Here is a 12911-nt window from a genome sequence, read left to right as displayed (position 1 = left end):
CCATCCAGAACTGCCCCCAATCCCCATCCAGCACTGCCCCCCCATCTAACACTGCCCCCGCCCCCTCTCCGGGGCAGCTGGACTGGACACCATCAATAAAACAGCTGCTGCTGCTGCTTTTGTCGGGTAAGTCTTCAAAAGCACGCGCACACACACACATTGCACCTTTTTGATAGGTTCCACCTCTGCCCTGTACAGGGCAATGTTGGTTAGATTATCTGGGGAAATGGGGGGGAGTTTAAGGTACATCCCTCTGTAGAACTCCAGAGAAAGTGTGGGGAGAAGGAGTGCTGTGTGCATTCAGTTAGAATGTCTTTAACTTTGTCTTTTTGACATCATTCTGCTTTTGAATCATCCTTGCTGCTCACTTCAATGGAACATAGAACATTACAGCGCAGTACAGGCCCTTCTGCTCTTGGTGTTGCGCTGCCCTATGAAACCAATTTGAAGCCCATCTAACCTATTCCATTTTCATCCATATGTTTATCCATTGACTATTTATATGCTCTTAAAGTTGGCTACAGGCAGGGTGTTCAACACCCCCTCTACTCTCTGAGTAAAGAAACTACCTCTGACATCTGTCCTATATCTATCACCCTTCATTTTAAAGCTATGTCCCCTCGTGCTAGCCATTTCCATCTGAGGAAAAAGGCTCTCACTGTCCACCCTATCTAACCCTCTGATTATCTTATATGTTTCAATTAAGTCACCTCTCAACCTTCTTCTTTCTAACGAAAACAGCCTCAAGTCCCTCAGCCTTTCCTCATAAGACCTTTCCTCCATACCAGGCAACATCCTAGTAAATTTCCTCTGAACCCTTTCCACAGCTTCCTTGCTATAATGCGGTGACCAGAACTGTCAACATTTCTAAGTGCAACCACACCAGAGTTTTGTACATCTGAACATGACCCCGTGGCTCCAAAACTCAATCCCTCTACCAATAAAAGACTCCTGTACCAATAAAAGCTAATACACTGTATGCCTTCTTAACAACCCTATCAACCGAGGTGGCAACTTTCAGGAATCTATGTACACGGACACTGAGATCTCTCTGCTCACCTACACTCCCAAGAATCTTACCATTAACCCAGTACTTTTTATTCCTGTTGCTCCTTCCAAAGTGAATCACCTCGCATTTTTCTCCTATGTTCTAGTCTCCCTAGCATCCTTTTGATTTCCTGTTACCAACTTTGCATCCTTCCAATCTGGGTTATCCATCAGGTTTCCATCTGTCTAACAAGCTAGATTAAACCCACTCAAACAAGACCAGCAAATCTCCCCACAAGGTCTAAGCTGTCCAGCTTGTACAGGTCATTCTGCCCCATAACTGTTCCCAATTCCTCACAAATTTGATGCATTCCCTCCTACACCTGTTCTCCAGCTACATTTTCAATAGTTCAGTCCTCCTCTTCTTATGCTCACTGGCACATGGCATGGAATAATCTTGAGTTTACTGATCTTGAGATCCTGCTTTTTAATTTCCTCCCTAGTCCCTGTAATTCTGCCTTCAGGGTCTCATCCCTTTTCCTACCTGTTTCATTGATACCCATGCCCTAGAAGAATGACCTGCAGATTCAGTTTTAACAGTAAAACAAAAGTTTATTATGCAATGGAAATGAAGGCAAAGCCAAAAAAACTGAACTATTTACATGTAACAGATATAAAGTTTTTTAAATACTCAATAAACGTACAATCTCATTAATCTATAGCAGCATTCTGTTTCAGTACTCGAAATCTGAAGAGAATTCCCTTCTCTACCCTTCTCATGGATTTAGACTTAAATGTGGCTTCAATTCCCCGATCATGAGAATCTGTTAGCCTCTTCCTTGATTTGTCACATAACTTTGATTTTCTCAGCTTTACTTGACATTTTTGGAATTGTAATCAAAAACCTCTGGTCTGGAAATTTTAAACTGAACTCTTTACACTTAGGTTACATTTTTTCACCTGTCCTAAACTACCTTTTTGAGGAGCAAATGTTGCACAGTTCCAGCTTCAGCCAAGACTTTTGAAAAACAGCCAAAACTGAAATTTAAAAAAAAACTTTTATCTTCCAAGCTATGGATGTTTGCCCTGAGCCCAAAGTAAAATTCCAGATTCTTCTATCTGAAAGCCTAATGCATTACACTGTTTGTTCAGTTTGATGGCAGATTCTCCCAGTGTAAACAAACCCCTGTTCCTCTCCAGGTAATCTCCTTCTGACACTGAAGAAATTTGACTGGGAAATTAATAGCTTACTTGCTCTTGGGGACCTCGATGTTGTGAAGGGCCAAACAGTATCTCAGGGCATGATCCATGGGCACCACCACAGGTCCTAAACTACCTTTTTGAAGTAAGCATCCAGCATTTGTGAACCCCTCATGACCATCATTTGACCTCTGAAAAGCTTGCAGGCTGCTCACAAAGTACAGACTTGCATTACAAACGCACAGACAACTAGAATAGAAAGACTACAATGTGGGGAGTTTGAATGCATGGTCGGGAATTCAGCTCATGAATTGGTCTAGATTGTGTCTTAAGCTAGCTTGCTTGCTTTTTAGCATTCCCCCACTCAGTGCCTACCAGCATACTCTCAGCATCCATGCTTTGCCTTGCTATTATCAGTCACACAATCAGGCAACATACCTTCAAGCTTAGCAGTCCTCAGTCAAGGGCTCGTACATTTTGCTCTATGACAGTGTGCTACATCAATCACCCCCTGGATCATGTGCCAGGAACTTGTGCTGCAAACACATTGCACATGCAGAGCAAGTAGTAATTTCTCAAAGTCTTAAGGGAATGGTGCTCTCTGAAGTTCCATGGAGACACCCATCAATCAGTGGGATCCAGCACAGTAAATCAAGGGCAGGAGATTGGCCATGGTCAGGTGCCCGGTTGAGGTGCTATCAGTCAGGGAAGTCCATGCCTCTGCTTCCAGGTAGTGTGTCACGGTCAGTCCCATGGCTTTGCATTAGACAGTCTGGGAGGAGTAATGCTAACGCAGTTGTGGAGATGTACAGCCATCAGTCAAAGGACTGTACACTTCTCATCTTGGGATGTTAGGTTAGGTCACCCAAGAACATGGACCACAGGCAGTCTGTCAGGTCTGTACACAGAACCTAAGAGTAAGGGAGGTAGTGGGGGACCAATACGTCCACTGCCACAGGAACAAGTTCAAGCAGGCTACTCTTTGAGACTGGAGCTGCAGGTTGCTGGGGAAGAGAAAATTACAGCTGTGAAGATTGGCAACAATATCTCATAGGGAATATGGTAAAGCATGGACAGGAAGAAAGCCTTGTGGGAAGGGGGTTCTGAGTCACATTCGTGGTTATATAGACTCTTAGTGATACAGAGCAATATAATGTCAGAGCAATGCCGTTTAAAGAAATGTGCCATGCAACATATAGTACATTGTCGCTTGTGCTATCAAAATGCTGTAGATAAATTTTCTTCTTCCAGTTCCTCCCATTATGTCTCAGGGCAAAACCCGGTTCTGCAGCTAGAATGGAAGGAGCAAGCATAGCAGTGGACTTGTTGGCCCTGAAGGTTTGGTCAGGCGATCTGGGGGCTCTTACTTCTGGACAGGCCAAATATGTTGAGTACTTTCTTGGCAGTTGCAAATTTATGCTTTTTTGGCTGCAACTCCCAAGATTCAAAGGAGCACATGCAGTGAAGGTGGAGATTCTGGCTACCTCTGGAGAGTTCTGAGTGGAGGCTACTGAGGAGGTTGTGTGTGGTTTGTCCTTTGGCTGGATGCCTTTGGCAATGCTATGTCTCCCTATGGGGATGGGCATCTGGAGTGTCTGCCTTCATCATGCTTTTGGTCTTGAAAATCAATAGCTGGTTCCTAGCGTATGTGCACCTCTTCAGTAGTCAGCCAGATTATTCCATGATTTACTGCACCGCTGCAGTTCTGGGCAATAACAGCCATTGTATTCCTCATATCAGTCTGCCGCTCCTGTTCATCCCTTTGCATATGGACACAGTGTCTAATTGCTGACAACATGGTCATTTCCTGCCTGGGGCTGAGTAGGTGGCTGTTTAACAGCAGTGAGAGTGGCAGAGCATGAACTTTTATGGGAGGTGCGGGGTGCAGTGGCAGAGATAGAGTGAGCTAGCAGAGAGACAAATGTAGCATTTACCCTGGTGCAAGGGAGAAAGTCATTGGTCTTCTTACGATGCTGCTGATGTTCCCCTGGACCATTAAGATGGCACTGACCTCTGACCGGACTGCCAGGATCTGGTGACTTGGCCTCCTCTGCTACCACTCCAGGAAAATAACATCTTTACTTTGCCCAACACCCTTGACCAGAGTAGCCAGGTCCTATCATAGAATCATAGTGCCACCTTACCCTTCTCCTACATCCTCTGTATACATCTCTGACTGAGGAGAGCAGCTTTAATATGCCAGTGCTCCTCTGGATGCGCAGCTGCCTTTTAAGGATGGTGAAGACACAAGGCAGCTGATGTTTTAGGGATATCTGCAAAGTGACAAGTTGTTCTGGGAATGCAAAGCTGGAGTCTGACTTGACAGACACCAAAGTGACGTGGTAGGTAGTTAATGAGACAAGTTTGGTAAGATACAGTGAGAAGATGTGCTAGACCTCATGGTGAAATCCCCTCAAAAGCCTGAACACAACTTGGACTGAGCTAAAGAAGCACAAGGGTCATCCCAATGTTGCCTCTTGGCGAGAAGAGCAAAACTAGAAATTCAGAAGAAACATCTTTATACATAGAGTGGTAAGAATGTACCATTTACTACTTCAGGAGCAGTTCAAGTGAATAGCGTATGATGTGCATTTAGCTGGACAAGTACTTGAGGGAGACAGGAGTTGACAAAATGATTAGGCTTCGATGAGAAATTACGGAAAGTAGTTTGAGTGGAGTTGAAAAGTGCACACACAGGTTAGCTTGGTTTTGTGTCATATAACCTATGGAAATTTGGGCCTTAGATAAGGGGATGAAAACTATTCACAATATTCAAGGCATTCTCTGACTACTACTTTGTATAGTTTTATCAAGAAAACGTCATGAGGTTTATAGATAGGGTTAATGATGGGTGTCTTTTCCCTAGACTGGAGAATTTCAAGTCTAGGGGGCATATTTTAAGGTGAGAAGAGAGAGATTTAAAAAAGACATGAGAGACAAATGTTTACTCAGTGATGGTTCTCATGTGGAATGAACTTTCTCAACAAGTGGTGGATGTGGGCACAGTTACAGCGTTTAAAAATACACTTGGATAAGTACATGAAGAAGAAAGGTTTGTGGGGTTATGGGCCAGGAACAGCCAGATGGGACTAATTTAGTTTGGGATTATGTTTGGCATGGACTGGTTGGACCAAAGGGTCTGTTTCCATGCTCCACGACACTATGACTATGACTTCCTTATTTTTATATGTCATTTCTTTTGAAATAAAAAGGTCAACATTCCATTTGTCATCCCTATTACCCAATGAACTCAAATGTCAGCTTTTTGTGACTTATGCCCAAGGACCCCAAATCCCTCAGACTGCACAAAGCTACAACACATATTCCATTTAAATTGTATTTGGCTCCTCCATTCTTCTTACCAATGTTCATAACCTCCTTTTTTCCAATATATTCCACCACCTGTGTTGTTCGGATAATCGAGGTTCCTCTATAAATCTATTGTTCTTCCCTAAAGTGAAACTCAACTAACGATTCAGTTTCCCAGCATTATATTGGATTATTAATTTTGCTTAAAATGAAAGATTGAATAATTCAGGTTTAAGTTACACAATGGGTGAATTATCGGAGTTTCTCGTCTAGCAGCTCGTCATCACTATCAAGACTGATTTCTGAACATTCGTTCTCAATTTTGGATAATTATATCTCTGAGCGATAATTTGAAATTGGTTTGTACTAACATTACTGTCATATTTATTTGTGTTAGAGGAGAAGTACATCACTGTACAGCCATATGTCAACCAGGGCAAAGATGAGATTGGCTTTGAGAAAGGCGTAGTGGTGGAGGTCATACAGAGGAATCTGGAGGGCTGGTGGTTCATCAGGTAAGCTTATCCTTTACAGATACATTGTGCAGTTAATACAATGAGTGTCCTTATACTTTACCTCTCAGGTATAGTATAAATGTTGGAGCTATATTAAAAAGCAATTAATTGGATATAACATGGTAATAAGCTGGAACCTCAGAAGTGAAGTGCTGCTGAGTAAATTGTTGCAAATAAAAACGGAAACTCAGTTGGTCTGCCCCCCCGCCACCTCCTCTGCTCCAAAGAAAGCAATCCCAGTCATAGAGGGTACAGCACAGAAACAGGCCCTTTGCCCCAATTTGTCCATACCGACCAGTTTTCCAAAACTGAGCCAGTCCCATTGACCTGTGCTTGGCCGAATACCTGCTAAACCTTTCCGATCTATTTCATGTCCAAATGACTTTTAAATGTTGTAATTGTATGCATTTCCTCTGGCAGCACATTCCATATATGCACCACCCTTTGTGTGAAAACGTTGCCCCTCAGGTCCTTTTTATATCTTTCCCCTCTCACCTTAAACCTGTGCCCTCTAGTTTTGGACTCCCCTAAGCTGGGGAAAAATCTTGGCTATTCACCTTATTATCTATGTCCCTCGTGATTTTATACATTTCTAGAAGGTCACCCCTTAGCCTCCTATGATCCAGGAAAAAAGTCCCAGCCTATCCAGCCTCTCTTTATAACTGAAATCTTTCAGTTTTAGTAACATCCTTATAAATCTTTATTACATCCTTTGATAACATCCTTCCTATAGCAGGGTGACCAGAATTGTACGAGGAGCTTCAAATGTAGGCTTACCAATGTCTTACCAACTTCCCAATTCCTGTACTTAGTGCTCTGACTAATGAAGGCAAGCATGCCAAATACCTTCTTCACCACCCTGTCTACCTCTGATGCAGCTTTTAAAGAACTATGTACCTGCACCTCGAAGTCTCTCTGTACACAAGACTCCTCAGAGCCCTGCCATTAACTGTATAAGTTCCGCCCTGATTTGTCTTACCAAAATGTAACACCTTGCATTTGTCTGAATTAAACTCCAGGTGCCATTCCTCATCCTACTGTCCCAGTTGACAAGATCCCATTGTACTCTTAGATAACCTACTTCACTGTCCACTGTGCTACCAATTTGTGTGTCATTTGCAAGCTTACTAATCATGTCTCCTATACTCTCATCCAAATCATTGAAATCATTGATGAACAACAATGGACCCACTACTGATCCTTGTGGCACACTGCTGATCACAGGCCTCGAATTTGAAAAACAACCCTCTACCACCACCCTCTGTCTCCTGCAATCAAGTCAATTTTGTAAGCAATTGGCAAGCTCTCCCAGTATTCCATATAATTTAACCTAACTAACCTGTTTATCATGCAGAACTTTGTCAAAGACCTTGCTAAACTCCATAGACATCTATTGTCTTGGTCACGACTTCAAAAAACTCAATCAAATTTGTGAGACACGGTTTCCCATGCCCAAAGCCATGCTGACTAACCCTAATCAGTCCTTCCCTTTCCAAATGCATGTAAATTTTGTCTCTCAAAATCTCTTCCAACAGCTTACTCATCATTGATGTCAGGCTCATTGGTATGTAGTTCCATGGCTTTTCTTTGCAGTCTTTCTTAAGTAATGGCACAACATTAGCCACTTCCAAGTCTTCCAGCTCCTCATCTGTGGCTATCGATGATATCTCTGCTCGGGGCCCTGTAATTCTTTCCTTAGCGTTGCACAATGTCCTGGGACACACTTGATCAAGTCCTGGGATTTATTCACCTTAGTGCATTTTAAGACTTCCAGCACCTCCTCTACTGTAATCTGGACTGTTTTTAAGATATCACTGTCTATTTCCCAGAGATCCCCAGCTTCCATGTCTTTCTGCATGGTAAATACTGACGAGAAATATTTATTTAGGACGGGAACCGTTTTCTCTTCCTAGTTCCTCTTTTGCCCTTAATATGTTTGTAGAATCTCTTAGGATTTCCCCTTTACCTTATCTGCCAAAGCTATCTCATATCCCATTTCTGCCCTCTGATTTCCCTCTTAAGTGGGGAATCTAGACCTCCTGTACTCCTCAAGAGATTTATTTGATCTCAGCTGCCAGTACCTGACATATGCCTCCTTCTTTCTCTTGACCAGAGGCTCAATATCTCTGGTCATCCAGTGTTCCCTACTCCTACCAGCCTTGACCTTCACACCAACAGGAACATGCTGGCCTTGAACCCTCACTTTTGAAGCCCTCCCACTTGTCAGATGTCCCTTTGCCTGCGGAAAACCTCCCCAAATCAACTTTTGAAAATTCATGTCTAATACCAGGGCTTATGCCTGAAGAAGGGCTTATGCCCGAAACGTCGATTCTCCTGTTCCCTGGATGCTGCCTGACCTGCTGCGCTTTTCCAGCAACACATTTTCAGCTCTAATACCAGCAAAATTGGTTTTGTCCAATTTTGAATGGTAACTTGTGGATGAGACCTATCCCTTACCATAACTATTTTAAAACTAATAGATTAAAACTAATAGGTTACTCGTCCCAAAGTGCTCCCCCACTAACACTCAATCATTTGCCCTGTCTTATTTTCCAAGAGGAGGTCAGGTTTTGCCCTTTTTCTACATACTGATTGAGAAACTTTTCCTGAACACACTTATCAAATTCTGATTCCTCCAAGCCCTTTGACACAGTTGCACTCACAGTCTGTGTTTGGACAGTTAAAATCCCCTGCCATTACAACACTTTTATTCCTACAGTTCCCACATACTTGCTCCTAAATTTCTCTTGACTATTGCGGGGCCTATAGTACAATCCCATCAAACTGATTACCCCCTTCTTATTTCTCAGTTCCATCCATATAACCTCACTAAACAATCCCTCAGGACGAAGTCCAAGTAGATTACGTTGAATGCATTGCCCTCATTTACACATCTGGTTATGTCTTCTAAAAATTCAATCATGTTGATCAGACATGACATCCACTTGACAAAAACAGGCTGACTGTTTTTGATTAATCCCATCTCTCCAAGTGCAGATTAATTCTGTCCCTCAGAATTGCTTCCAATAGCTTCCCTACCACTGAGGTTGGACTTACTGGCCTGTAATCTTTTGGTTTATCTCTCGCTCCAATCTTGAAAAAGTGCCACAGAAGATAGTTGCTGAAAATAAACGCTCATTATGAAGGGAGTTCCATATTGGCATGGATAAAATATTGGATAGCTAACAGGAAGCAGAGAGTAGTTAGAAATACACCTCTTTCAGATTGGCAGGCTGTAATGAGTGGTAAACCACAGAGGTCACTGCTGTTTATTTTTATATAAATGTCATGGATGAAGGGACTGAAGGTATCATTGCCAAATTTGCTGATGGCACAAAGATAGATAAGAAAATAAGTTGTGAAGGGAACATAAAAAGGCTAGACAAAGATACTTTAAGTAGGTGGACAAAGACCTAGCAAATGGAGTATAATTTCATAAAATGTGATATTGTCCGCTTTGTCATGAAGAAGAAAAAAACACATTATCTAAATGGTGAGAGATTACAGAGGGAATTGGTATCCTTGGGAATGAATAACAATAGGTTAGTATGCAGATACAGCAAAGAATTAGGAATACTAATATAATGTCATCATTCATTGCAAAGGAAACAGAGTTCAAAAATTGGAGGTTATGCTTCTGCTATATAGAACACATATAACAATTTGGAGTACTGTGTAAGGTGTTGGTCACCTTATTTAAGGAAAAATGTAAATGAATTGGAAGCAGTTTCAAGAAAGTTTACTAGACTAATAGGCAGTGGGTTGTTTTATGAAGAGAGGCTGCACATGCTAAGCTTGTATCTGGCTGGAGATTAGAAGGGTAAGAGGCAATTTGATTGAAACTTTTTTTTATTTATTCATGAAATGTGCATATCTCTGGCTGGCCCAGAGTTTGTTGCTCATCCGATGTGCCCTTGAGAAGGCTATTATAGCGAGTTTTAAGAAGATTTGTAGCTCAGGTTGAGGTTCTGGATGCGTTCTTCAACCACTGCAGTCCATTTTGTACAGGGACACCTACAGGGAGGGAGTTCCAGGATTTTGATCCGATTACATTGAAGGAACAGTGATATAATTCCAAGTCAGGATGCTGTGTGGCTTGATGTGGACCTGCAGCTGGTGGTGTTTCCAAATATCTGCTACATTTCACCTTCTAGATAGTGGTGGTTGTGTGTTGTGTCTCCAATTTCTCTTAATGTAATGTAGGTTGAATGAAATTAGCTGATAACAGGCTTATGCCCGAAACGTCGATTCTCCTGCTCCTTGGATGCTGCCTGGCCTGCTGTGTTTTTCCAGCACCACACTTTTCAACTCTGGTCTCCAGCATCTGCAGTCCTCACTTTCTCCTAGGTATCTGTGATGCTGGGCAGCGACAGAGGAGGCTGTAATGAATCATGCACTCAATGCTTCTGGCTGAGAATTGTTGCACATCCTTCAGCCCTATCCTGTGTGGTTTTATCAGGGTACATGTAAGTGAGGATTTTTTTGTTGGAGAAACTAGTACTAGTGGGTCAGTGTTTAAAAATAAGGCATTACCTACTTAAAACAGAAAACAGAACTTCTCGCAGAGAATCATGTCGTAGGAAATTTCATCCTCAAAAGGCAATGGAAGCAGAATCTTTGAATATTTTTAAGGCAGAGATACAGAATTTTGATTAGCAATAGGTTTAAAGGTTATCGAAGGTAAACGGGGATGTCAATTTGAGGTTCCAGTCAGATTTTATTAACTGATGGAGCAAGCATGAGTGCCTGAATGCCTACCCCTGCTCCTTGTTTATATGTTTGTAAATTCCAGGTTGGCATCTCATTTTTTGGCATGCCGAATACTGCTCCTGGCCTTCCCTCCTACATTCTTTATTCAAGCCAGATTGACTCCCTGTTTTGACAGAGATGGTAAAGTGAGAGATTTGGCATAAGGAGGCAGACTGCAATTTTGCAGTTGAATGCAATTTTGCTGCTACTGGTGGTCTACAGTGTCACCTGAAAGCTAAGATTTGAAATACTAGATTTGTCCTGAACCTGTCCTATTTATCACAGTAGTAATGCTACACAATGTGATGGCTTGTGTGAAGATGGAATTTCATCTTTACAGGACTCTGCAATGGTTACTTCTAACAATACTATAACGAGAAGTTGAATCTATGACATGTAGATTGATCAAGTTGTTGGTTCTTGTTAATCTTGTTTGTCCTATTACCATCTGCCACTGTCCCTTTCAGGCATACAAAGAGAGCAAAGAACAATTTAACACAGGAACAGGCCCTTCAGGCCTCCAACCGTGTGCCAACATATTTTGCCCTTCCATTCTAAAACTGTCTTCACTTACAGGAATCCAGGTGCTTCTTGAATGCTGCTATTGTGTCTGCTTCCACCACCTCCAATAGTAGCGCGTTCCAGGCACTCACCATACTTTGTGTGGAAAACTTGCCTAGCACATCTCTTTTAAACCTACCCCTTGCACTTTGAACCTGTGTCCCCCAGTCATGACTCCACCATCCTGGGAAAAAGCCTCATACTTTCCACTCTATCTATGCTACTCACAATCTTATAAACTTCTTTCAGGTCGCCCCTCAGCCTCCTGTATTCCAGTGAAAACAAATCCAGTCTATCCAACCTTTCTTCACAGCTAAAATTCCTCCAAACTAGGCAACATCCTGGTAAACCTTTTCTGAACCCTCTCCAAAGTGAGGTGACCAGAACTATGCGCAATATTCCAAGTGTGGTTTAACTAAAGTCCTGTGGCAACCGCAAGAACTGCAGATGTTGTAAATCAGAAACAAAAACACAAATTGCTGGAAAAGCTCAGCAGGTCCAGCAGCATCTGTGATCAGAGTTCACTGGACTTGAAATGTTAACTCTGCTTTCTCTTCACAGATTCTGCCAGGCCTGCTGAGCTTTTCCAACAATTTCTGTTTTTGTTTGTGGTTGTAAAGTTCTGTGGCCCTCGGGACTAATCAGCAATGTTGTTACTGAGACACTCCTGGAGATGGACACTGAAATGCCTCAACCAGTATGTTTTGTGTCCTTGCCACCCTTAGTACATCTTCCACTCGTTTTCAGCACGGAGGTATCAACAGCTGAGACGCTAGGTGATAGGTGATAATGAACACAAGGTTTCCTTGCCTATGTTTGCCTTGATGCCAAGAAACTTAATGGACTGTGCAGTCAATGTTGAGGACCCTAATAGGACACCTCTGGTAGATCTATCCTTTCAGGGACATGGCATACTCAGCAATGGTGATGGAAAAGCCCAGAATTTCAGCTGAAAGGTATAATTCAGTAAGTGTGACAAGTCACCTTGTATTTCCAACTTTGGTGCAAGTCCCCAGATATTAATAGAAGAACTTTGCAGGGCTGGATTGTCCATCAAGCTTTATTCCTTTCTGACTTTTCTGAAATGATTTGCTAAACTGAGCAACTTGTTCGGCTATTTCAGAAGGCAGTAATGATATTGTCTGGAATCATGTGTAGGCTAGACCGGATAAGGACAGCAGATTAGTAAACCAGATAGATTTTTACAAGATTCTGGAGGTTTCATAATGCTAAGCACTACTGATATGAAATTGTTTGGAGATACATTAATTAAATTTAAATGCCCTCCACCTTTGGGGAATTTAAACTCATATCTCCTAAGCATTTATCTGGGTTTATGGATTATTAGCCCAGTAACATTACTGCCATACTACTGTTCATAAGTAGTCATGAAGTAAGAACAGGATGGATCCTGCTGTAGTTAACCCTTCCTCATAATGGCTTTAACTTACTAATGCAAACTATTAACCTGCTACTCACAACATAGCAATAATACCAGTTGATATGAGTGAAATCCAACTTTGGTGAAATAATAAGTTGGATGATTGTGCTCTGGCTTTCTGTTACACACCCTGCCCACTTTACCATCCA

The 12911-nt window shown here is 42.2% G+C and overlaps 1 protein-coding gene across 2 annotated transcripts in view; it reads left to right on the top strand.

The window, feature by feature from the left end:
• The window catches only part of sh3pxd2aa (SH3 and PX domains 2Aa), a 310500-nt gene that overhangs the window by 253790 nt on the left and 43799 nt on the right, over positions 1-12911 (top strand). For both annotated transcript variants that reach the window (XM_043712866.1, XM_043712867.1), the window contains one exon: positions 5894-6011. In XM_043712866.1, the coding sequence (XP_043568801.1) occupies positions 5894-6011 (118 nt within the window). The remainder of the gene's footprint in view (positions 1-5893; positions 6012-12911) is intronic.

The sequence above is a fragment of the Chiloscyllium plagiosum genome, chromosome 22 (assembly GCF_004010195.1).
Source record: "Chiloscyllium plagiosum isolate BGI_BamShark_2017 chromosome 22, ASM401019v2, whole genome shotgun sequence".
Taxonomy (NCBI): Eukaryota; Metazoa; Chordata; class Chondrichthyes; order Orectolobiformes; family Hemiscylliidae; genus Chiloscyllium; species Chiloscyllium plagiosum.
The sequence above is the reverse complement of the archived record's forward strand: the minus strand, read 5'-3'. Positions and strand labels throughout refer to the sequence as shown.